Source organism: Onychostoma macrolepis, chromosome 04, assembly GCF_012432095.1.
Source record: "Onychostoma macrolepis isolate SWU-2019 chromosome 04, ASM1243209v1, whole genome shotgun sequence".
NCBI lineage: Eukaryota > Metazoa > Chordata > Actinopteri > Cypriniformes > Cyprinidae > Onychostoma > Onychostoma macrolepis.
The window spans coordinates 25,827,248-25,850,319 of record NC_081158.1 but is presented as its reverse complement, the minus strand read 5'-3'; the positions used below and the strand labels follow the sequence as shown (position 1 = coordinate 25,850,319).

Genomic DNA, 23,072 nt, shown 5'->3' with positions numbered 1-23,072 from the left:
TTATGTGATTGGCTTACGGGTACACCAATGATTTTAAACTTCAGACAAGCACCCCAAGACACGAGAAAGTAAATGCTTGTCAATTATGCCCTTCCAGACTCTGTCTACTAAGCAAAGCGAAGTAGCAGAGTTTGGTATTACCAGGCTACAAAAACACAGTGTCTGGCTCAAACTGAATTTTTTCAGCAGAGTTATAAAATACATGTCAGTGCAGTACAATTGTAATAGAAGATCTACTACTCGCTCTTACAACATGGATGGCACATTGCAATCGCAAAATATTTTGTATATTTTTTTGATTACTGTAACAGTCACAGATCCAAAGGGAAAAGAGGAATAACAAAACAGGATTGGATAACCTTAATTACTCCAGTGTCATTTGATGACGCACACCACATGCATACGTGTGGAAACCGCCGATTCTCAGCTTAGTTATGGGAAACAGAAACTTTCTCAAAGAGGTTGTGTTTGACCCCCTGGCCTCTAGAATCCTTCAGCTTCAAGTGCATCCCTCTGTCCCCAGCCACAGCACCTCGTCCCAGGCTCTGGGTGTCACCACAGGGCCTTTGATGGCTCACACATGGGCTGCTTCCTGTACTACTTCCTGTTGTTAATGGGGGAGAGGCTGGGTCGGGGCTGCCCCCTTCTGGTCTCTAGGGAAACACAGGGGATGTGACTGTTTGCACACACACACTCACACACACACAGACAAATACACTCCCGTAATCCCCATTCAACCCCAGCGCTTCCTCAACCTCGCACACACCCTTACTTCCCTCAGTCACACACACACATGCACCCTGCAGCAGTTCTCATCACACTTCAGCCTCCAAACCATCTGTGACCTTTGAGTTCCGTCCCTCTGGAGTGAAAGTCCTGCTTCCCATGAAGTCCCAGCATCAGTCAATCAGTGGCTTTGAAGATCATTAACATTTTTCACATGCCAATCAGGGTTTCCCCAGTTTTTTTATTTTGCATCGCTAAACTTTCAAAACAAAGAAGTAACAGATTAAAACAACTATAGACAGACAGATAGACAGATAGACAGACAGACAGACAGACAGACAGACAGACAGACAGACAGACAGACAGACAGACAGACAGACAGACAGACAGACAGACAGACAGACAGACAGACAGACAGATAGATAGATAGATAGATAGATAGATAGATAGATAGATAGATAGATAGATAGATAGATAGATAGATAGATAGATAGACAGATGAACATATGGACATAGATAGATAGACAAATAGATAGATAGATAGATAGATAGATAGATAGATAGATAGATAGATAGATAGATAGATAGATAGATAGATAGATAGACGAACAGATGGACAGAGAGACAGACATAGATAGATAAACAGATATACAATTTTTAGTAAAACTACAATCGTGAACAAAAAGAAACTACAACTCCCGTGAAACTATTTCTGGCTGAAGGACAGAGACAGCATGAACTGACAGGGTTAATATTCTGTATGGGTCATGAAAAGTAAAGCACATGCAGTAAACTAAGAGTAAAAGGTTTTTTTATTTTATTTTTTAAAATTGCCTCTGGGTCTTGTGCCTATAGCCTACATACGAAATCTACACCCCCCTGCTGAATGAAATTATTATGCATGACTTCCAATTCTTTATGCGGCATAGTGTACCGCACATCCCACATTCTCTCTTGCTTTTAGCTATCCAGCCGCCAGTAAATCCTCTTTATTTTAGTGAGTAATATTAGGCACCTGTCTGTGAATCTTCAATATGATCCAGTTATTCTTGATGTGACCTACATCAGGAGCAGCACGCTCGCGCTCGGGCATCCCTCTTTTATATCTGACGCCATAGCAACGCTACGCCGAAGCAGTGATGCGCGCTTTCTTCAATACCGCGAGGACAAGGAGATACAACACCATCGCGTTCACTGTCTAATGTCGGAGTGTATTTACTGCGAGTATCGATGACAAAACCTACAACCGGAGACAGCTAGGTGAGTGTGTCCGCAGTCTTGGCGCATTATATCTTAAATTAATTCATTCAAATCCCAGAGGTTGATTCTGAATGACGGTCACTGCCTTATCTTATTTACAATGGCCTTCTATGAACGTCTTGATATTATGGTGCATTTAATTACATTTTACGCGCGGTTGTAAAGATGAATGACATGGTTCAATGTGCTCATGTAGAGGTATGTCACTTATAAATTATTAGAACTAGGTTAAATCGAGGTTTCATTGTGTTTCTTTGTCAGGTAAGATTGAAGCAAAAACCATGTGACTTGGTGTACCGATTACAGTATTACAAATAGCCTACAGTATTTACGAGTTGATAAATTATAAGCAAAATTAAATGCAACTATGTTTATAACAGCTCCTTAAAATCGAGTAATTTCAACAAGAACAATTTTGTAATTGTAACAAATACCTTTAGATTAAGTGACTCTAGAAATATTAAGATGTAGCCTATAACCTTAAAGTTACAGTATATGGTAATAGTTCCTATTGTTTATGTTTTGACTGTTCATTATTATGTAGGCTATCTCTTATTATTTTTCATTATTATGTAGGCTAATAATTTAAATGGAGAGCAAAATGCACTTTAAACACAAACACTCTTCTATGGCAAAATAATAATAATAATAATAAATAAATAAAAATCAGACAGTTAAGTGCCACACAGATCTCAAAACCTCATGTACTAAACATGACAAGGGTAACAATCAACTAAAAAATAATTTTAATAGATCAATAAACACATCTTGACATCCACAAGATAATAATCTACAAAACATGATGACAAAATTAAGAACAAAAATGTAAATCAAACTGGCAAACTAGTAAAAATGTTGCCATAATCGTTTATGCCTCAGTGCATGCTGGGAAAACAGAAATGGTAAATGGTACCATTGCCGGAAACTGGATGAGCAAAAGGTGCACTTAGACAGGATGTGCTTGTAAACTGTTTATTAACATCATGTTGAACTCACTCAATCATTTCTGAATAATTGTATGCAGAAATTAAGCAGAATGGTAAAAAATAATAATAATAAAATGTATAGTTTTTTAAATTGTCAAAAAAAAAAAAAAAAAGAATATAAATCTGTTAAATATAATTTACATTACTGATATTTAAAATAAATTACATTATGAAATCTACACAGAAACATACACATTTTAAGTACACATTGAACATAAAAGGACAAGTATTTGTTATTTTAATCATTTTTTTAAATACCTTTTTTATCATTGACATAACACATTTTGTTAACTTTTTAGTCAATTACTAATTGAAACATTGCTATCTTATTCAACGCTGTGTTTCCTAATTTCTCTCTGCTTACCTAGACAGCTTGGGCATCACACACACCCTGCTTACCTAGACAGCTTGGGCATCACACACACCCATGACTTCCAAAAATGCTGTGTAGGCAGGCAGCTCACAAGATTTTGAGATGCAGCCACAGTGTCATAGTCGATCTCTATTTTCTCAGGAGGGTCCGTACATTCATGCCAACATTCCTGTTCAAGTTTGGAAATACGATCCAAGAGCTAGAGTGAGAAAGAGAGACCATGAGCAGCTGATACACTGCAGCTAAAAATAATATTCCCTGTGAATTACTCTCTCTAACACCAGCAACGGGCATGAAAAGCTACTAAAGCAGAGCAATTATTTTGGTAAGTTACTTATTTAATAATTATATATGACTGTCACTGTGTGTTTTACCATTTTATTTACTATTCATGCTATATAAAGCTCATAAGTAGAGGAAAGACAACGTCTGGCTGTCAGTGAGCATGTGGAGGGATTTGTATAGCTGTCAGAGTGGGTGGTATCCTATAATAATAAGTGTTTTACACAATGGTATTGAGAAAGAATGAGGAGACTATTGTACTGTAGTCTATTTAATGCATTTGTCATGGACTTTACTTTGTAATTCACTTCATTTCACATCAACTAAGATGCAGCAGTTTGGATTCTGTAGCACAGTTTTTGTTAATAACATCAATAAGACCTTGAGTCCTGCAGTATCTTGAAGTTGCACTTACAACTTGTTTCAAGTACATTTAATAAATTATGACATAAAGACTCCATCAGTAGCCTAATATAAGCTTTTTTGTTTTACATGGAGGGTTGTGACATGTTGTGATCATGTGACCAGCCAAACACTATTTACTTTCCTTGTAGTCCTTTACACTTTAGTTGCGGAATAAATTATATGCTAATAATATAAGCATTTGTAACTAAAAACTTTTCTTTACTTTTCATAGGTTTTTTCAAAATGTAAATGCAAAAATGTTTTCTACCAATATAGTAATTATTATACGTGATATCATGATGATATAACCAGGGTTATTATAGTTAACGTAAACTAAAACAATAAATTTTTGTTACTTGAATTGCAATAAAAATATTATATTTCAACTTGCTAAAGCAAGATTTCTCATTTTCATTTAGTTTATCTTGATACTAAAATAACTAAAATAATAATAACTAAAAATGAACAAAATAAATGAAATAACTATATAGATTTTGAAAAAACTGATACAAATTTGAAAAACACACAACAAAATTGCTAAAACTTTAACTAAAATGAAAATGAAACCAGAAAATATAAAAATAGAAGGTAATTCAAACTGTTAATATAACAACAGTTATACTAAATATCCATGGGTATAACCATAATACAGAAATGTTCATGTAATTTAAATATTTGTCAAAAAATTACTTTTATAATGTAATTTATACATTTTATAATGTACAAAACACTGTAAAACACACACTTTGATGGGTCACCTGAGGATACACCACATGCAAGCTTCAATCAACCAGAGTATATTAAGCAAATATTATTGTCTGTTGTGATGTTGTATAATGCAGCTATCCTGTATGAGAAATTAAACTTTGCTGGTAAATGAATTGGCTGAGAGGTACAGGCAGTGTCCCTAGAGAGGGTTTGTTAATCTTGCTCTTACACTGATTATCAGCAGATGATCAATGTTGTCAAATACTTTGCCAGACCTCTTAGTCAATAATGATTACAGGAATACTGCTTTCAGTGCTGTCAGTTTGCTGTCTCAAACTCAAAGCTGGCAGTTTAAGTGTAAAAGAACACTTGATTTTGCATTAAATACATTATTTTTTAGATTATAGTTACAATACTGTGCTGAATGCTATATATTCAAATCTAACATAAATGCATTTTTTTAATCATGCCCAGGCTCCTTTAGCCCAGTCAGGTGACATGGCCTTGTCTTTCTGTGGGAACGACAGAGGTAGTAATGCCTACAGTGTGGACGATGGAGTCCTGGACAATGGCTGCTTCGTGGACGCCCTCAACCTCGTCCCTCATGTATTTCTTCTCTTCATCACCTTCCCCATCCTGTTCATTGGTACGAATGCCCTTGTCTTTTTTCCCTCTTAAACAACCATTCACGTTCTGCAGTTGGTTACAGGGTTGTGTTCCATTCAGAATTTATTACGGATTGCCTTTTAATTAAGAATTCTAGTGTTTTATTTAATTTTATTTGATGATATGATAGATTTTTATTTTATTATATTTTATATTTGATTTTATTTATCATGCTAGAAAAGCACATCATTATAATTTTTCATTATCATTTAAATATAAGGAGTTAGAATAAAAATGGAATGACAGAAAAAAAATCAATATTCACTGTAATGTTTCATAATTCGTTATATTATATATTGAGAATTCTTGTTTTTTTTTTTTTTAATTTATCTTATATTATTAACTAATACATTTATTTATTTGAATGCCTGTTATGTGATATGTGAATTTCATTGGATTACAGCTCAGTAAATTCTAGTTCTTGTCATTCCAATTCAACTTTCTGTGAGATGTAGCCAATTTTCAAGGAAGCCATTTCTTAAGTGGTTTACGGCATACATCATGTTTGGGTTATGGCATACATCATGCCTTCAAAAGCTGAGGGGCCTAGACACTGTATCAGAACTTAATGGGCCAATTCATTATCTGTATTGGCTCCTCAAAGAGCCTTTACTCATATTCTTCTCAAAAAATCCTTTACTCTGGCGCCACAATGGTGTCAGTACCATCCCTCATTCAGTCTCATTATGAAAAAATGTTTCCCATAGCAGAATACATTATTAGCCAAAGAAAGGAAAACAACAAAAAATCGAGACAGGCAGGGACAGATACAGGATGCTGATTAACAAAGTAAATGTTAACTGTATATTATATTAGACACACAAGGGAATAATATAATTACACATATGTGTGTTTGTGTCCAGGTTGGGGTAGCCAGAGCTCAAAGGTGCAGATCCATCATAACACCTGGCTGCACTTTCCTGGCCACAACCTGCGCTGGATCCTCACCTTCACACTGCTGTTTGTGCATGTGTGCGAGATCGCCGAGGGAATCGTCTCCAATACGTGGGTTTCAACACACATTCAAAATATTTGAGTGTTTATGACCATTATGCATTTATGTTTCTTTGTGTATGAATGGATCATTGTAGGCAGATGGAGTCCAATCACTTGCACCTCTTCATGCCAGCACTGATGGGCTTCATAGCGGCCACAACATCAGTCGTATATTATCACAATATAGAAACTGCCAATTTCCCCAAACTGCTGCTGGGTAAGTCAATGTCCATTTCGTTATGCAAATGTGATGCTGGCTGTTAATAATAAAATGTATTTTGAGTGTTGCTGATTCATTTCCTACATTATATAACGGTTAGTATTGGTCCTCTAATTTAAATAAAACACTTTCAGTCTGGGTGTTGCTTGCATGGCAACATGGTTGATTCATATTTTAGTTAGTTTCTGTCTTTGTAATTCTGTATGAGAAAGATGACTAACCTCAGAAATACTCTTTCACAGCCTTATTTATTTATTGGATTCTGGCTTTCATCACCAAGATGATAAAGTTATGGAAGTTTGCAGAGGCGAGCTTGGGGGTGAAACATCTCCGTTTCTGTATCACAGCTTTGCTAGTGGTGCTGTACGGCCTGCTCATGGCTGTCGAGATCAACGTTATCAGAGTCAGGGTGAGTTGAACTAGGGTCATGTGGCAAAAGTTTTCTTTTTTTTTCTTAATTATTTTTTATTTTAATGTATTTTCAATATGCCTCTAATTTGAACCACTAATGTAATATTTATTTTATTTTAGCCATTAATTGTAGACAGTTTTATAATACTAGCAAGTCACTAACCTGCTGAAAAAAACAGCTTGAACTGGCAGGGATTTCCATTGTGGTTCAGGTTGGTTTGTGCTGGTTTTGATGCTGGATTAGCTGATAGACATACAGCCATGATTTTCACCATCAAAACTGCTTGCACAGCATTCTTTCTGGTTGCCCAAGGTAGTCAGGCTGTTTAACTAGTTAAAGTGAACACAAAATCAAAATCCAGCATCCAAAACACAACGTGCTAGTCTGTTCAGTAGGGTAATTACATTCTACTAACAAACCATATGACCTGTATCTTTTATTTTTCTCTTACCTGCAGAAGTACGTGTTCTTTGCGAACCCCCAGAGGGTGAAGCCCCCAGAAGACTTGCAAGACTTGGGAGTGCGATTTCTCCAGCCCTTCGTCAACCTCCTCTCCAAGGCGACATACTGGTGGATGAACCCGCTCATCATTGGAGCCCACAAGAGACCCATTGAGCTGAAGAAGATTGGCAAACTGCCAATCGCAATGAGGGCCTTGACTAACTATATGCGTCTTAAAGACTCCTATGAGGAACAGCGGGTATGTGCAGATGGTCAAAGGTTTAAGAGCAAATATTATAATATAAAGGAACAACATTTTCATATTTGATGACATATTGTAATAATGAGAAGTGTCAGTTGACCAGTGTCTCTTTGCTTGTATAATTCTGACAGCAGAAAACAGAGGACCCAGAGAAATCCCCATCCATCTGGAAGTCCATGTACCGGGCATTTGGTGGGTCAATACTCCTCAGCAGCACTTTCCGGTACATGGCGGACTTGCTGGGCTTTGCCGGACCACTCTGCATCTCTGGAATTGTGGAACACCTGCATAATTCAACAGAGATTGACAGGACAAACAAGGTGTGTGTTTCATCTCATTTTAGACTGTTAAATATGATTGTCTTGTGTGTGTCGCCATCTTTGATAGTCTTTAAATATAGTTACAGACGCTATTCATGGTATTGTGAGAATAGAAAACATTGCAAAATATGATTTTCTTACTCAGTATAATTCTTGTTTTCCAGTTAGAAAATGTAATTATTCTAAGATACATTTCAAGATACATTTACTTGAGAAGCAAAATGACAAAAGATATCAGGGCCAGATTTACTAAACAGGGCAAATTAGCATTAGAGTGCAATTTCGTAAAAGCGCCGATGGGAGGGGAAAATTCTGCAAGTGATTTACTAACAATGTGCAAATTAAAGAATACAGACGCAGCCAGATAATTTCCATAATGACCAGCGCAATCTACCAAGAGCAGCACAAATTACCACCTGCTTTAAGACATGCTTTTTTGGGCATTAAATAATGGCGCAAATACCAGTCATTTGACAAGCGCAAACATTAGTAAATCACGTTGCGTGATTAATTTTAATACGCTCTTCCCATAAATTTTGCGTCTGAAAGTAAAACTCCTACAACTGCATATTCAATAAGGTCAGGTGCAAAAATAATTCTTCACTGCATGTCTTTAGTAAATCCTGACAGTACTATTTGAACGCCAAATGACGGTTTGCGCTGGCTCAAGTAAATCTGGCCACAAGTCTTGCTGTTTTTTTAAAAAGTGAGTTTTTGCTTAATATTTTGCCCTGTTTTAAGAAAGAAAAAAAACAAGAATCAATATCTTAAGTCATTTTTAAGTAATTCTTGATTTACGAATGTTTAGGTATTTTTGTACTGGAAAACAAGATTGGCAGGCATTATTTTGGTTATTCGTTCAATTGAATAGGACAATTCAAGGATACAAACAACTGTCAATCCCAAACACATACCAGAGAGATGGCAAAACAGGGAAATGGAGGAATTAAGGAAACTACACAGCTTATGTAATGGAAATATATCACTGTCTCACAGCACTTTGATATTATCTCATTTACTTTGGAACCCATTCATAATGTGCCTTGTTAAATAATTTAGGATGTTGATTAGGATGTTGAAATAGCTGTCAATTAAATGATTTGCTGCAGATATTGGTCTGCTGGTTATGCTACTAATTACACTATATTTCATTTTCCTGGGTGCAACGTGACAGTATGTCGTAGAGAATGATCTACTGTCTGATATCTGCAGTTTTGCCTTGCTATTTATCACTTCCTGTGTGATGTCACAGAGGCGTCAATGCTATTTAATGACAGGACTGTATGTCATTGCCTCAAGATGACAGCAATTATTAGATTTCACAAAGTGTTTTCCCTGCTCAGATGACCATGATGTCATATGTGTTTGAAAAAACACTCATGAGGTTTAGATAAGGATGGATTCAGTGTGGAAAACTCAGGATGTGATAAAAACTAAGCTGATTGAATGAATGATGTCATTGCATTTATCTTGTCATAGTGTCTATGAGCACATGTCTGCAACCAAGTGTTAGCAAATACCTTTAGTTTTCATTTTGAACCATATGTATTACGTAAAAAAAAAATAATAATAATAATACTTATTTACAGAGGATGCATTAAATTTATCAAAAATTATTATTGAAATAAATTCCATTATTGTGAACTTGGGGACTGAAGACTGGAGTAACAGCTGCTGAAAATTCAGCTTCGTCATCACAGGAATAAATTACACATTTAAACTGTAATTATATTTCACAATGTTACAGTATTTTACTGTGTTTTTAATCAAATAAATACAGCCCTGTTAAGCATAAGAAAACTAAAAACGAAATTTTAAATCACCAACCTTTGAACGGCAGTGTGTGTGTTATTTATTTTATAGTGTATTATAATTAAAATAATTTATCATTTTTAAGTGTGGCTTCAATCCAAATACATTTTGGGGTCACTGTATAAATGTGTGTGACAAAATGAAGCCAGAACATACGTACATGTGACATGGAAAATTCCCCACTCAAATCACACTACCTTTCACACACACATTGCTGCTGGCAACACTCTATTTAAGTGGCTCCTTCTTTTTATTTTAGTGTGTGCGTATGCTTGTGTATGATATCAGTGAGGACTGAAATGCCGAAGTGTTTTTATGTGTGTTCATACTCTGTTTATGTCCTGTCAGACAGCAAACATGACTTTCGGGGTGTACTTCATGTCTTCCACTGAGCTGCTTCAGAATACGTCTGTTCTGGCGGTTCTGCTGTTCCTGGCGCTCGTGCTGCAGCGAACATTCCTGCAGGCCTCCTACTACGTCACAATAGAAACCGGCATTAACCTGCGTGGGGCGCTGCTTGTAAGTTTCAGAGAGTTTACTGGAAGGCAAACATGAAGTGAATTATCAGACAAATTTATATTTCATCAGTCTGCACTACACACTTCAAGTTGTATTGTATAATACAAAATATTATATTAGACAAATACTTACTTTAGTAGGTCAAACTGCTGTATTCTATTCTATTCTATTCTATTCTGCTTTGTCTTGTTTGATTCTATACTACTGTACTTTGTCCCATTATTCTTTTCTACTCCACTTTTCTCCCATATTCTGTCTGTTTTACTATTTCTACTCTGTTCTATTGAATTCTGTTCAATTTATTCTATTCTATTGTTCATTTCAATTATGTTTCTAATTATGTTAATTTATTATATTTGGGTCTGTTCTGTTATTATCTGCTTTGTCCAATTCTATTCTATTTCGTTCTATTCTATTCTGATTTGTCCTGATTAATTCTATACTACTGTACTTTGTCCCTTTATTCTTTTCTACTCTACTTTGTCCCGCATTCTGTCTGTTTTATTTTTTCTACTCTGTTCTATTGAATTCTATTCCATTTATTATATTTATTCTATTCTATTCTATTGTTCATTTTAATTATGTTTCTAATTATGTAAATTTACTTTATTTTGGTCTGTTCAGTTATCATCTGCTTTGTCATATTCTATTCTATTCTATTCTACTGTTCTTTTTTACTCTTGTCCCATTCTATTTGGTCTGTTTTATTCTTTCTACTCAGTTCTATTCAATTCTGTGCAATTCAGTTATGCTTTGTTCTGTTTGGTTCTGTGTTAGTTATTATCTGTTTCTATTCTATTCTGTTCTGTTCTGTTCTTGTAACCTGATACTAAAAGTTTTAAATATTTTGTTAATTGAAATCAAGCTGAAAAAAGTATAAATATTAGCAGAAAAACATTAAATTAAATGATAAAATTAAATTTAAATTAAAACAAATATGAAATAAAGCAAAATATAAATATTTAATCAAAACAAAAAGTAATAAAATTGTAGGAAATATTATGTTAAATATTACCACAATAACACAGATGACTTATATTCTATTAAGTCTGTTCTGTAATCTGATATGTCAAATTGCATTGTATTGTAGTTTAGTCTAGTCTTCTTTTCTGCTGTATACAAAACCTAAAATCAAAGTTAGCATTAAAGATTTTTTTTGTTATTTTGTTAGTTCTCATCCTAGTTTTTTGTTGGTTCTCATCCTTTAGGCAATGATCTACAATAAAATTCTGCGTCTCTCCACTTCAAACATGTCCATGGGAGAGATGACTCTCGGCCAGATCAACAATCTCGTTGCCATAGAAACCAATCAGCTCATGTGGTTTCTTTTCTTATGCCCCAACCTGTGGGCCATGCCAGTTCAGGTATATCATAGCAAAAACACTCCTGCATTTGTGAAAACACTAAATATTTTGTGTCCCTAAGCAAAACAACTTATTTCTGTTCATAGATTATTATGGGAGTGATCCTGCTGTATTATTTGTTGGGTGACAGCGCGTTGATAGGAGCCGGCGTCATTTTGCTGCTGGCCCCGGTTCAGTACCTCATCGCTACCAAGTTGGCAGACACACAGAAGAGCACACTGGTGAGCTTTACTTACACCTTTGTGCATGTGCATGCTGTCAACACACCAAGTTCATGTTTGTGACTTGTAAATATTTTCTCAGGACTACTCAACAGACCGTCTTAAAAAGACTACAGAGATCCTAAAAGGAATAAAGCTGCTGAAGCTCTATGCATGGGAGAACATCTTCTGTGACCGTGTAGAAGAAACCAGAGAAAAAGAGCTGACCAGTCTCAAGACTTTTGCTCTCTACACTTCAATGTCCAGTATGAGAGGCTCCTCCCTCCATAATATGCCCCACCCACATACATAAACCCCTCCCCTTAAAATTGCTCCGCCCTCAATACATATTCTCATTTGTTAAACTTTTGGAATCAGGGTTGTTTGATTCTAAAAGCTAATAGTTTGTTACGTTTTTGCATCTTTTTGAAAATAACTGCTGGCTCTTTTTATCTCCACAGTATTTATGAATGCTGCTATCCCCATTGCTGCAGTTTTGGCGGTAAGAGATGCATCATAAGAGCTTTAATTAGCTGTATTTTATCCACCATGTAGACCATAGTACTCTTCTTGTTCTTGTAGACCTTTGTCACACATGCCTATATTGAAGAGGACAGGCTCAGTCCATCCAAGGCGTTTGCCTCTTTGGCTCTATTCCACATCTTGGTCACTCCACTCTTCCTGTTATCCACAGTGGTCAGGTTTGCTGTCAAGGCCCTTGTCAGGTATGTCGCTTAACCAAACAAGTAATCAGATCCAGCATTACTTCATAAAATTGGCTTTCCTGGAAGGATCTGATCATCTGGTTGATGTCTGCAGTGTACAGAAGCTCAGCGAGTTCCTGCAAAGTGATGAGATTGGAGACGACAGCTGGAGAAACGGAGAAATGTCCATGTCTCTAGAGGTCGGCAAGAAATACAAATACCATGGGGATGTGAGTGCTCACACACAAATTTGCACCTTAAATGTGTGGTCAAATTTACAGTCACTTGGTGAATTTTTGTGGGCGAATTTAATCCAGTCATTTCAACAGGAATTGACAAAATTGGGAATTTCGCGTGAAGGTGAAAGGTTTCCATGCAGATTTCGCAACAGGTTCAAGTTGGTTATGTGAATTTGCTGTGTTGACCAACAGAAAGCTGCTTGGTTTGAAGGCGACTTGCTTTATTGCTACAATATTGACAATGGACCTATTATGCCCACAAAATTTCGCTATGTGACTGCACCTTAAGATCTTTCTCAATACTATTCCAAGACTTAACATTCAGCAGAACTGTTTTCAGAGGAACTGTTGCTGATATAGTCAATTTGGGTGATGTGGGACACCTAAACTAGTTGTGATCATCTCATTTTTATTTTTTTTTGAAAAGCATTCCGTAATATATTTGGCATCAGAGCAGTTTTTATGAAGTTTAAAAATGGATGGAATGTTCTTGGATCCGTTTTAGGGGCGAAATATTATATGTTGTTTAACTGGGACTTTTCTTGCCCTGTAACTAAACAAGAGAAACAAATTAATTTTATTAACAAATTAAAGTTTATATATTAGCTCACTGGAAATTCAGTTTTGTTTTTTTTTTGTTTTTTTTGTTTTTAAATACCAAACACTGAGAACATATTAAATAAGTGGCCATTAATTTAATTTACAAATTTTTACTTTTTTCTTGATGAAAATATGAGGGCTGCATGCCCATGCGAAACTGTAGAAGGGTTTTTAGGTTTTTTTAGCAGGTTGCTAATTTTTTTTGTGGGAATTTTTTCCACACGTTTTATTCTCTGCAGTGTTAAAATCAAAAAAGGTAATAGTACAATTGTCCTCAACAAGCCAGACAATTTAATAACATTTTTGAAATTTAACTACATAATTTAAACCGTTATATTTAGCAACTCAAGTCGATTGCGGCATTAAATATTTTCAAAACTCTTATATTTGTGTCTGTGAAGTGTCTCAGGGATTCTAATTGAGATAAACTTGACGTCATAACACTCTACATGACCTCCAATAACAGCAAACATGAGACTCCACACATGGGCTTAACTTGACGTTTGAGCTTGGGGAGGCCAAACCAAGCCAGTTGATTTGGTCAGTCAAACTTTTAAATACATTTTAGCATTTCTGTAGTAAACGTACAAAGTCACAATCTGTGTACCATTAAAAGCGGTTTTACTATGATTAGAGCAGCATGGTAACCATGGCAACCAGATACATTGCACGCAATTTACTTGTAAAGGCTGCGCTGTCTATTTCTGCTGCACTAGCAATAAACACGTTGAATAGAATGCACCATAAACATATTTGCCAACAGAATCGCAAAGTAGATTTTAAGCAAATCAACGAGTGAATTACCCACTGCTTTAAAACAGTAAAACGCGCAGGCACACAAACACATTTAGTAATGTTAAATCTTACTGGAAATGGCCGATTAAGCAGTTTATATTCTGAAATATATTTCTAGGTTTTGTTCTGTGTGCATTAAATTACATTTCGATGTAAATGGTCCTTTTCCTGACATAAATGTAAAACACTGAGCTGCTAACGGAGCGTCCTGTGGATCACCTTTATGAGGCTGGAGTCGGGCTTCATCTGTCTTTATTTTTATTAGGTTCAGATTCCTCTGCAGTTGTTGTATGCTGTTAAAAAACCCCCGCTAAAAATCCATTCATGTCATGCAACCGCATGCAACAGGCAAGCATAGGCTATTATCTGCCAAAATGCAGATTCGTCACGCGCCAACTTCTTACGCAAATAAGATTGGGAAAGCCTATTAGTAAGTTTGATTTTATTTATTAATTTATTTACAATAAATAACAGTAAAATATATTAAAATAACTACATTATGTGCATATTTACTTTTGAGTTGAAAACATTATAAATTAGCTAACAAATATTTAGTCAAATCTCCCCCGCAATCTCCGCCTATGACTCCACACGGTCATGTCTCTTGAGACAACTATCCCACGTTTAGGGGGCAGAAACGGGAGCTGGTCATTCCCGAGCCAGCATAGCTGAGATCTCATAAATGTGTTAAAGAGAAGCTCCTCTCTCTGGTGATGCAGGGGCCCTCAGCTGTTCTCTGACAGAGGGACAAATATATGACAGGACTAGAAGTACACATCCCCAGAGAGGAGCAGAGCTGGAGCGAGAGAGTGAGGTTAAGGATGGAAATGTATACTGTGACAGGAAGAAGGGGGTTCCAGGAGAGGAAATAGTGTTAAGCGGGGAAAATCACTTGGCTTGATGCAAGTGGGAACTCATGTTCCTTGTTTTAGAACCTGACAGCAGCTTTTGAGTGTCATGTGATGTTTGCTAATCCAAAATTCTGTCATTATGTTTTTAAAAACCCATGGCTGTTGTTTTTTTCCACTGGAACACAGAAGTAGAAATGTGAGCTGCTCCATCTTTTTGAGTCGTTTTGACATAGAAAACACATTCTGAATTTTATGCTTTCTTATTATTTATTTATTACATTTTTATTACAAGTTGTCATGTAAGACATAAATAATAGGCTAAGTACAAATATTATTAAATACTCTAAAATATTCTTTATTAAATTAATTTATATTACAGTGCATATTTAAAAATATATTTGCAATTTTAGAAATATGCTTTATTATAGTTTCTGCCAATGTACCACACCACATATTACATTATGAAATATTATACAAATATTAAATATTATAAAAAGAAAATATAGAAATATAATTATTAATAATTCATTATTTACATGTCACTGCATATATTTACAATTTTAGTGATTTTTATTATAGCTATATAAATTTCTGGCAATGTCACACCACATATTAAATATTAAATTATTAAATGTTATACATATATTAAATATAAAAAGAGTGTAAATATATAATTTTTATTTATATAATTATTTATATCATAGTGCATATATTTAACAACATATTTACAATTTTAGTGATAAAATCAGGTAATCTGTCACACCACATTAAAGCGTTAAAATGACATTTATTGTTTGAATATTAAAATAAAATCGACAATTTCAAAGTTGATACCTTGTTTTAGTAAAGATAAAACATGAAACAGTTTTTTTTTCTTTGCTTTTAATCATGTTTATCTTCAAACTGCCCTTTTTTATTCAAAATGATATGCCATGTCACAAATATTGGAAGAATCTTTTCCACACAGTGACAGATTGTAGTGATCTGGACTCCTAAAAGGACGATCAAAAACAGCATTTTTAGATGATTTATTTATTTTAATTGTCTCTTAATCTCTCTTTTTGTCTTTATCATTTTAGACGAAGGCTATCAACAGGAAGGGCCGTTATCGTATGGATAACTACGAGCAGCCCATGCGCAGGCAGCTGCGGCCCACAGAGACCGAAGATGTCGCTGTACAGGTCAGACAGCAGAGACACTGATTCTCAGGCGTTTCTCACTCACAAAGCATGTGCTAAAGTTCATTAAGACAACTCAGGATCTGCATGTTCTCATCCAGATGCCAGTAACCTTTAAGTCACGGCTAATAGGTTGTTTTACTCCTACTGTACTGGATGAAGTGTTCGAAGCCCATTTCTTAACACACACAGATGTTTTTTTTTCTTCTTCTTTTTTTTTTTTGAGCATGTTCATTCCTTTCTTAGCTTTTTTAAAACTCGCCATATGGGGTTTGTGATAGTTTCTCAGACATGATGCTTTGGGTTGAGCTTCCCTCTGAGTGCAGTTTGGGATTCTCACGAGAAGAAAAACTGGGACTAAAAATCAGAAGGACATTAATTTGTGTGTTTATTTTTTTGGTTTCGCCTCTGTCTCTCGGTCCCCCGAGGGTCCACTTCCTTTAGACTAGGGGTGGGAATTGTAAATAATTTAAAATGATTCTGATTTAGCTTAATGATTCACATTCCTCAATGATTCCATTAATGATTCTTTTTCTAACTTAAAAAGGGTCCCACTTTATATTAAGTGGCCTACGTTTACATTTAAATTAATCATTTGGTACAGTGTACTTATTGTGTACATACATGTTTTCACATTGTCCTTATATCTTTAAAATACTTGCATGTAATTACATCTGTAATTAAGTTAAGTTAAGTTAAGTCGTGACGTATTGTCAAGTATGGTGACCCATACTCGAAATGGTGCTCTGCATTTAACCCATCCAAGTGCACACACACAGCAGTGAGTAGTGAACAAGTGCACACACACACACACACACACACACACACACACACACAGTGAACACACACCCGGAGCAGTGGGCAACCTTGCTCCAGCGCCCGGGGAGCAATTAGGGGTTCGGTGCCTTGCTCAAGGGCACCTAAGTCATGGTATGGAAGGTGGAGAGAGTGCTGTTCATTCACAATCCCCACCTTCAGTTCCTGCCGGCGCGAGAATCAACCAGCAACCTTCAGGTTACAAGCCCGACTCCCTAACCATTAGGCCACGACTACCCCCTTAATTTCTGTAATTATATTTATGATTACACTGTTGACCCACCTAACCCACCTTTAAACCTACTCATACCCCCAACACTGTCCTTAACTTTACCCGTATCCCACCTCAATAGTAGTTAAGGACACCTAATATAAAGTGGGACCAAACAAAGAATGGACAGAGAATGGACTGAAAAGGTTCACTAACCACACCTTAGTAACTGCACTCAAAACAAAACAAAACAAAATAAAAATAATCACATTTAAAAGCTGATTGTTGATGTTTATGCATGGTGTCTAAAAAGTCAAAAAAAGTTGTTCTGATATATTGCATATTATATTATGAGGGAAGAATATAATTTATATATTAATTTTTATTTTTTTAAATGCAACCGGTTCTGGAAAACAAAAGTCTCTTATCTAATGAGTTTAGTGGCTGAACACATAAACACACACGTCCTCATGGACTCTCCCACAGTGACATCCGCTCACTTTTGTTATGAATATGGCCTAATCTACTCTGACATTTACACTCCTTCACTTCAGTCATTCTCAAACATTACTCCCATTTTACCCTCTCTCTCCCTGCTCTCTTGTTCTCACAGATGTTTTTGATTGTTCAGCGTTCTCCCTTTTCCCAGTATTCTGTTCTGGCCTACTGTACTGCTCTGATGGATGGGAGTATTATGATTATTGTAAATAAACATTTAGAAAATAGAATTCAGAATGCATCCGGAAGATGTAAGCGTGACAGAAGCAGCTTTTACGAGCAAAGATGAAAAGATCACATCACATCACGTGCATCTGCTCTGTGCTGGTTTGTTTCCATCATTCTAAACCCTATGGTTTTGGTTTGTATTGGTGAATGTGTCATTCAGGTGAATGATGGCTTCTTCACATGGGGAAGCAATTTGTCGACGCTGACTGACATCAACATCCGAATCCCTACAGGTACACAATGCTCACTACTAATTTTCTCTCAGACAATCAATGACTTCTTATTTATTTCTTTTTTTAAATAATTAAATATAGTCAAGTTCTTCTACACTGACTAAATCAATCATTTCTTTTTGAACCTTGCCATTTACACAGAAGCATTGTCATGTTAGAAAAGAAAAGGGTCCTGTCCAAACTGTTGCTATAAAGTTATTAGTTATTTATTTGTCAGTAATACTTAAAGGTTTTTTTTTATATGCCGTACTTAAAGTTAGTTATATAATATATATTAGTTATATATTATTAAATATATATATATATATATATATTTTTTTTTTTATTCATCTACAATACATGAAGACGATCATTGTCTATGAAGATCAAAATGTAATATAAATGGTTAATTTTTATCAGCAAGTTGATATTAAAAAGAAAAATCTAATCAAAATAAATCAAAAGGCTGAAAATATGAATTATTAATAGCGATTGTGTTGGCTCAGGTTTACTGTTCTGGTTTAGTGGTTGACAGCCTCATTAAACTAGTGAGCTGAGCACTAACTAGCTGTTGCCAACTAAACAGATGGGCAATCTACCGCTGACATTGAACATCAATAAAACCTGTCCGTAGGGGCAAAAACTGTGATTAACCTTCACCTTGTTTCCCTCTTCAGGTCAGCTGACCATGATTGTGGGCCAAGTGGGTTGTGGGAAATCCTCCCTGTTATTGGCCATGCTGGGGGAGATGCAGACAATCAGTGGGAAAGTCTACTGGAGCAAGTGAGAATTTACACATTTGCATAGTTACTGTCAAAATTATTGTGATGTTTATGAACATTAATGGAGCTTGTGATTTGTATTGAAACTCAAAGGGACCAAAACTCCCCCCCTGTTGTCTCTTGACCCCTAAAGCAGTTGAATGTTTGCGTTAATGTAGCAGAAAACAGGGAGTACATCTGCATGCCAGATCCATCAGATGCTAATCAAAGTCTTCATCTGTACAAACACACATGCACATAAATAGCCCACTGTCCAATGCATCCGCTATTATTATGATGTATGTACCACTGTGTGCATACACAGATGTGTGTGAGGGCTGTCTTACTCCTTATGTGTGTGCGTGTGCGTGTGTATGTATGTGTCTGACTCCATTCATTACTCTTTACACTGCTCTCTGATTTCTTCTGTCTTTTTCTCCCATATGTCATTCTGTCATCTGTGTTATCAGCACACAAGGGAAATGCTTTTCTTTCTGTGAATCTCTCCATCTCCTTGCTGGAGATGGCCTCTGATTAGCATTTTGAAGCAAAGCCAAGCAGATCTACATTGTTTGTATAATCCATCGATTATAGAAAGACCAAGTCCTTAAAATGTATATACAGTGGCTCCAAAATAGTATTTACTTGAGTCACATTTAAAAATGTTAATTGCATTAGATAACTGAATACTAAACCGTCTAAATGATTTGTCATTTGTTGTCTTTTTTCAGAACTGACATATTTAGAGCCTTTCTTTTTCCTTTTTTTTTTTTTGGTCCAAATATTATTTTTGTTGGATAAAATAGATGGTGCTAATGAAGTGGTTTTCAATCAAGAGGCTTGGGCCCTTTGGGGCCCCCATGATGCCTTCAGTTTATTAGATTTTTTAAAAATCTAATTTTTAATTAAAATGCTAAAACACACATACCAAAAAAAAAATAAAAAATCAGGATGTAAAATTAAACAATTAATTTTTTTACTGTCTTAAGAACTATTGTTTTTATTGAAGAAAATACAGAATCAGAATCTTGGACCTTCGGCTAATTAATTTAATATAATATATAAATAATTGGTTTCTATTAATAAAAAGTTTGAAAACAATAGGCATTGTCATAATTATAGCCGAAATACCAGAGGAAATATCTTAGTTGTTTAAATACGTAGTTTGTTGCCCTTGTTTTGTCCTCAAAAAAAAAAAAAAAATATTTGAGCTGATTTACTTTAACATAAATGTGGTTTTCTTTAATATTTTAATATCTAATGCAATTGCATTCACACATTTTTAAATGTGCCTTAAAAATAACTTTAAACTCTTTCTACTTTAAAATTTCACTTTTTTTCTTTTATTTATGAAATTTATTAGCAGTTTCTAAGCGAAAATTGTTTCAAATTAAATCCTATATCAAATGTTTTCATTGTATTTTACAAAATGTTTTACATACAATGAAAGCGGGCCCAGTGTAGCTTTGGTCCCCATTGAATTTCATTGTATTGACAGAAACCACTGCCTGTCCAAATCCTTTGCGAGGCAACTGTAATTAGTTCATATTTGCTTTCAGCTTGCATTAATAAAGAGGAAAACTAATTTTAGACCATTTGTAATATTTAATTAAATTGTGTTTTGATACAAATTCCGTCTCAGTTCAGGCATTAGCTAATGTCTTTGCGAACAGTGCAATGAATGTTGGTCTGCGTTTTCAGTTTCAAGTTCTCTAATGACAATGACATTACTCTCCAGCTAAAATATAATGCTTATACATTACTAAACTATTTTCTGGAGCACAGTTATATCTCAAATTATCACTCTTCACCTCACGAGGAGAGTATGTCAGTGTTCTTACAGAACGGCACGCATCCTGATGCACTCACTAACTCTGGTCACATGTGTGTGTGTGTGTGTGTGTGTGTGTTTCTCTGTGTCCTCTTCCCGAATGGTGTGCTCAATCAGGCTGCCTGATTATGAGATACTCTTCGATGGGAGCATAAGGTATTTCACCGAGGGTCTTCACATGCTTACATGCTACACAGCCACACAGTGACCTCTATAAACCAACACTGAGGATATGATGTAACATGTAGCGAACATGTGTGTCACAACATGTATAATAACGGTTCCAGCAAGGTTATTCACTTTCTAACAGCTAACTAGAAGCGTTAAGAGTTATTACTGTGCTGTTCTGGGCTATAATGTCTTCTAATGTACCTGACTTGCAGCGGGCACGATACAGGCCTGTCTCACGAAGAACAGAGGTACAACGTTTGCGAAACCTTTCAGCAGATGTGCCATCACCACCACATGCATTCATTTACATTTATCTGGCTTTGATATAATGGGTGTTGTTGTTTGTTTTTGTGAGATGTGCAGTGCAAAGTGTGTGAAAATGCCGGGAGTCTTCACCTCTCTTGGACACACTGGGGTTTTCTTGTACAGATATTGATTTCGAACAATATTTGGTTTAGTTACAGCCAGATCCCTCCAATGGAAAGCAAAACAGATCTGTTTTGTCTAACAAGAGGAGGCCATTCTCAATATCATGAGGTTTATTTTTGGTTTTGTAGCCATTAAATCTGTGTGCGATTTCTAGTTCTCAACCTCTAGTGGTTGTCGAGTGTAATTGCAAAAAAAAAGAATGTTACCAAACAGGTTTGGGAACTCGTGCCATTGATTGGGCCAACAATGAGAGAGTCACATTTTTGCCGAATTTAACCTAGAAATGGCTTGCTTACATTAAAGGGCAGGAGAAAATGCCGTAAAGACACACATCAGCTCTCACAGTGAAGGGCTCCCTGCATTTCTTTAATCTGTAGCTTTAATCTAATCTTTAACAAGGTTTTTTTCCCCCTTCATTTCATATCACAGCCATTAGTGTTTGCTGTGATGGCAAGCTGAGTGTGTTTCCAGGTTGTCAATTGTTTCCTTCTTTCTCTGTTTCTCATCCTGTCATGGCTCAGTAAAAACAGGTACTCTGTGGCCTATGCAACGCAGAAGTCGTGGCTGCTGAACGCCACTGTAGAGGAAAACATCACGTTTGGAAGTCCTTTCAATAAACAGAGGTGAGGTTAAAAAGATCTCTGACAGAACATATTTGGTAGTTATCTATTTAATTTGTCACAATTATATGTCATTTCCATCATCTGTCAACTCTATTTTTTTTTAAGTCAACATAAAGTCAAAATTGACCCTATTTACTTTCTTAAGGCGTAATTCCTTAAAGGGTTAGTGCACACAAAAATGAAAATTCTGTCATTAATTACTCGTTCCAAACCCGTAAGACCTTCGTTCATCTTCGGAACACAAATCAAGATATTTTTGATGAAATTTGAGAGCTCTCTGACCCTGCATAGACAGCAACCCAGCTGCAATGTTCCCATTCCTAGAAACGTAGCAAGGACATCAGTAAAACAGTCCATGTGACATCAGTGGCTCAACTTCAGTTTTGCAAAACTACGAGAATACTTTTTGTGCGATCAATTCTCAATAGATGAAACAGGCCTATTCCTTTTTTTTCTCATTGAATGTCCCTTTTTACTTGAAATATGTCATATTGAGGAAATAAAATTGGTTGTGACTGGAGATTGCATTGACTTTAAGGCCAAAAAGTGCTGTGAACTTGTCATTGCGGATTGTAGCTTCAACACCACTTTGATTTTAAATCAGTCAGCACTTACACTGACGTTTCCAAGTTTAGTGGGTCGAATTTTTTACAGCGTTCAAAGCTAGATCTCAACTATATGAAAACTTGCTGTGGAAACTCTGGGTCATGACATTGTTGATTTTTGCTCCCTCAAGAGCTCATGTTCAAGATTTTTATCCTTATGTTTTTGAGGAAACATTCTTATGTTTTTGAACTCTGAATCTGTCGGACAGATACAAAGCAGTGATTGATGCCTGCTCGCTTCAACCAGATATTGACCTCCTTCCTTTTGGAGACCAGACTGAAATTGGAGAACGGGTAAGACAGGACTGTGCACTGTGTCTGGGCTTGAGACCAGCTCTCTGACCTCAGCTGCTGTGATACTAATCAAA

The 23,072-nt window shown here is 35.9% G+C and overlaps 1 protein-coding gene across 1 annotated transcript in view; it reads left to right on the top strand.

Annotated features, from left to right (window-relative positions):
• Positions 1-1,590: 1,590 nt before the first annotated feature.
• abcc9 (ATP-binding cassette, sub-family C (CFTR/MRP), member 9) overlaps positions 1,591-23,072 on the top strand; it is a 37,503-nt gene continuing 16,021 nt past the window's right edge. The window contains 21 exon segments of the mRNA XM_058773110.1: positions 1,591-1,986; positions 3,487-3,670; positions 5,215-5,386; positions 6,270-6,411; positions 6,498-6,619; positions 6,865-7,031; positions 7,492-7,734; positions 7,869-8,057; positions 10,218-10,388; positions 11,597-11,752; positions 11,839-11,973; positions 12,056-12,218; positions 12,414-12,454; positions 12,535-12,677; positions 12,772-12,886; positions 16,221-16,322; positions 18,233-18,305; positions 18,962-19,067; positions 20,994-21,032; positions 21,998-22,099; positions 22,914-22,998. Coding sequence (XP_058629093.1) covers positions 5,239-5,386; positions 6,270-6,411; positions 6,498-6,619; positions 6,865-7,031; positions 7,492-7,734; positions 7,869-8,057; positions 10,218-10,388; positions 11,597-11,752; positions 11,839-11,973; positions 12,056-12,218; positions 12,414-12,454; positions 12,535-12,677; positions 12,772-12,886; positions 16,221-16,322; positions 18,233-18,305; positions 18,962-19,067; positions 20,994-21,032; positions 21,998-22,099; positions 22,914-22,998 — 2,442 coding nt within the window. The 5' untranslated portion in view covers positions 1,591-1,986; positions 3,487-3,670; positions 5,215-5,238.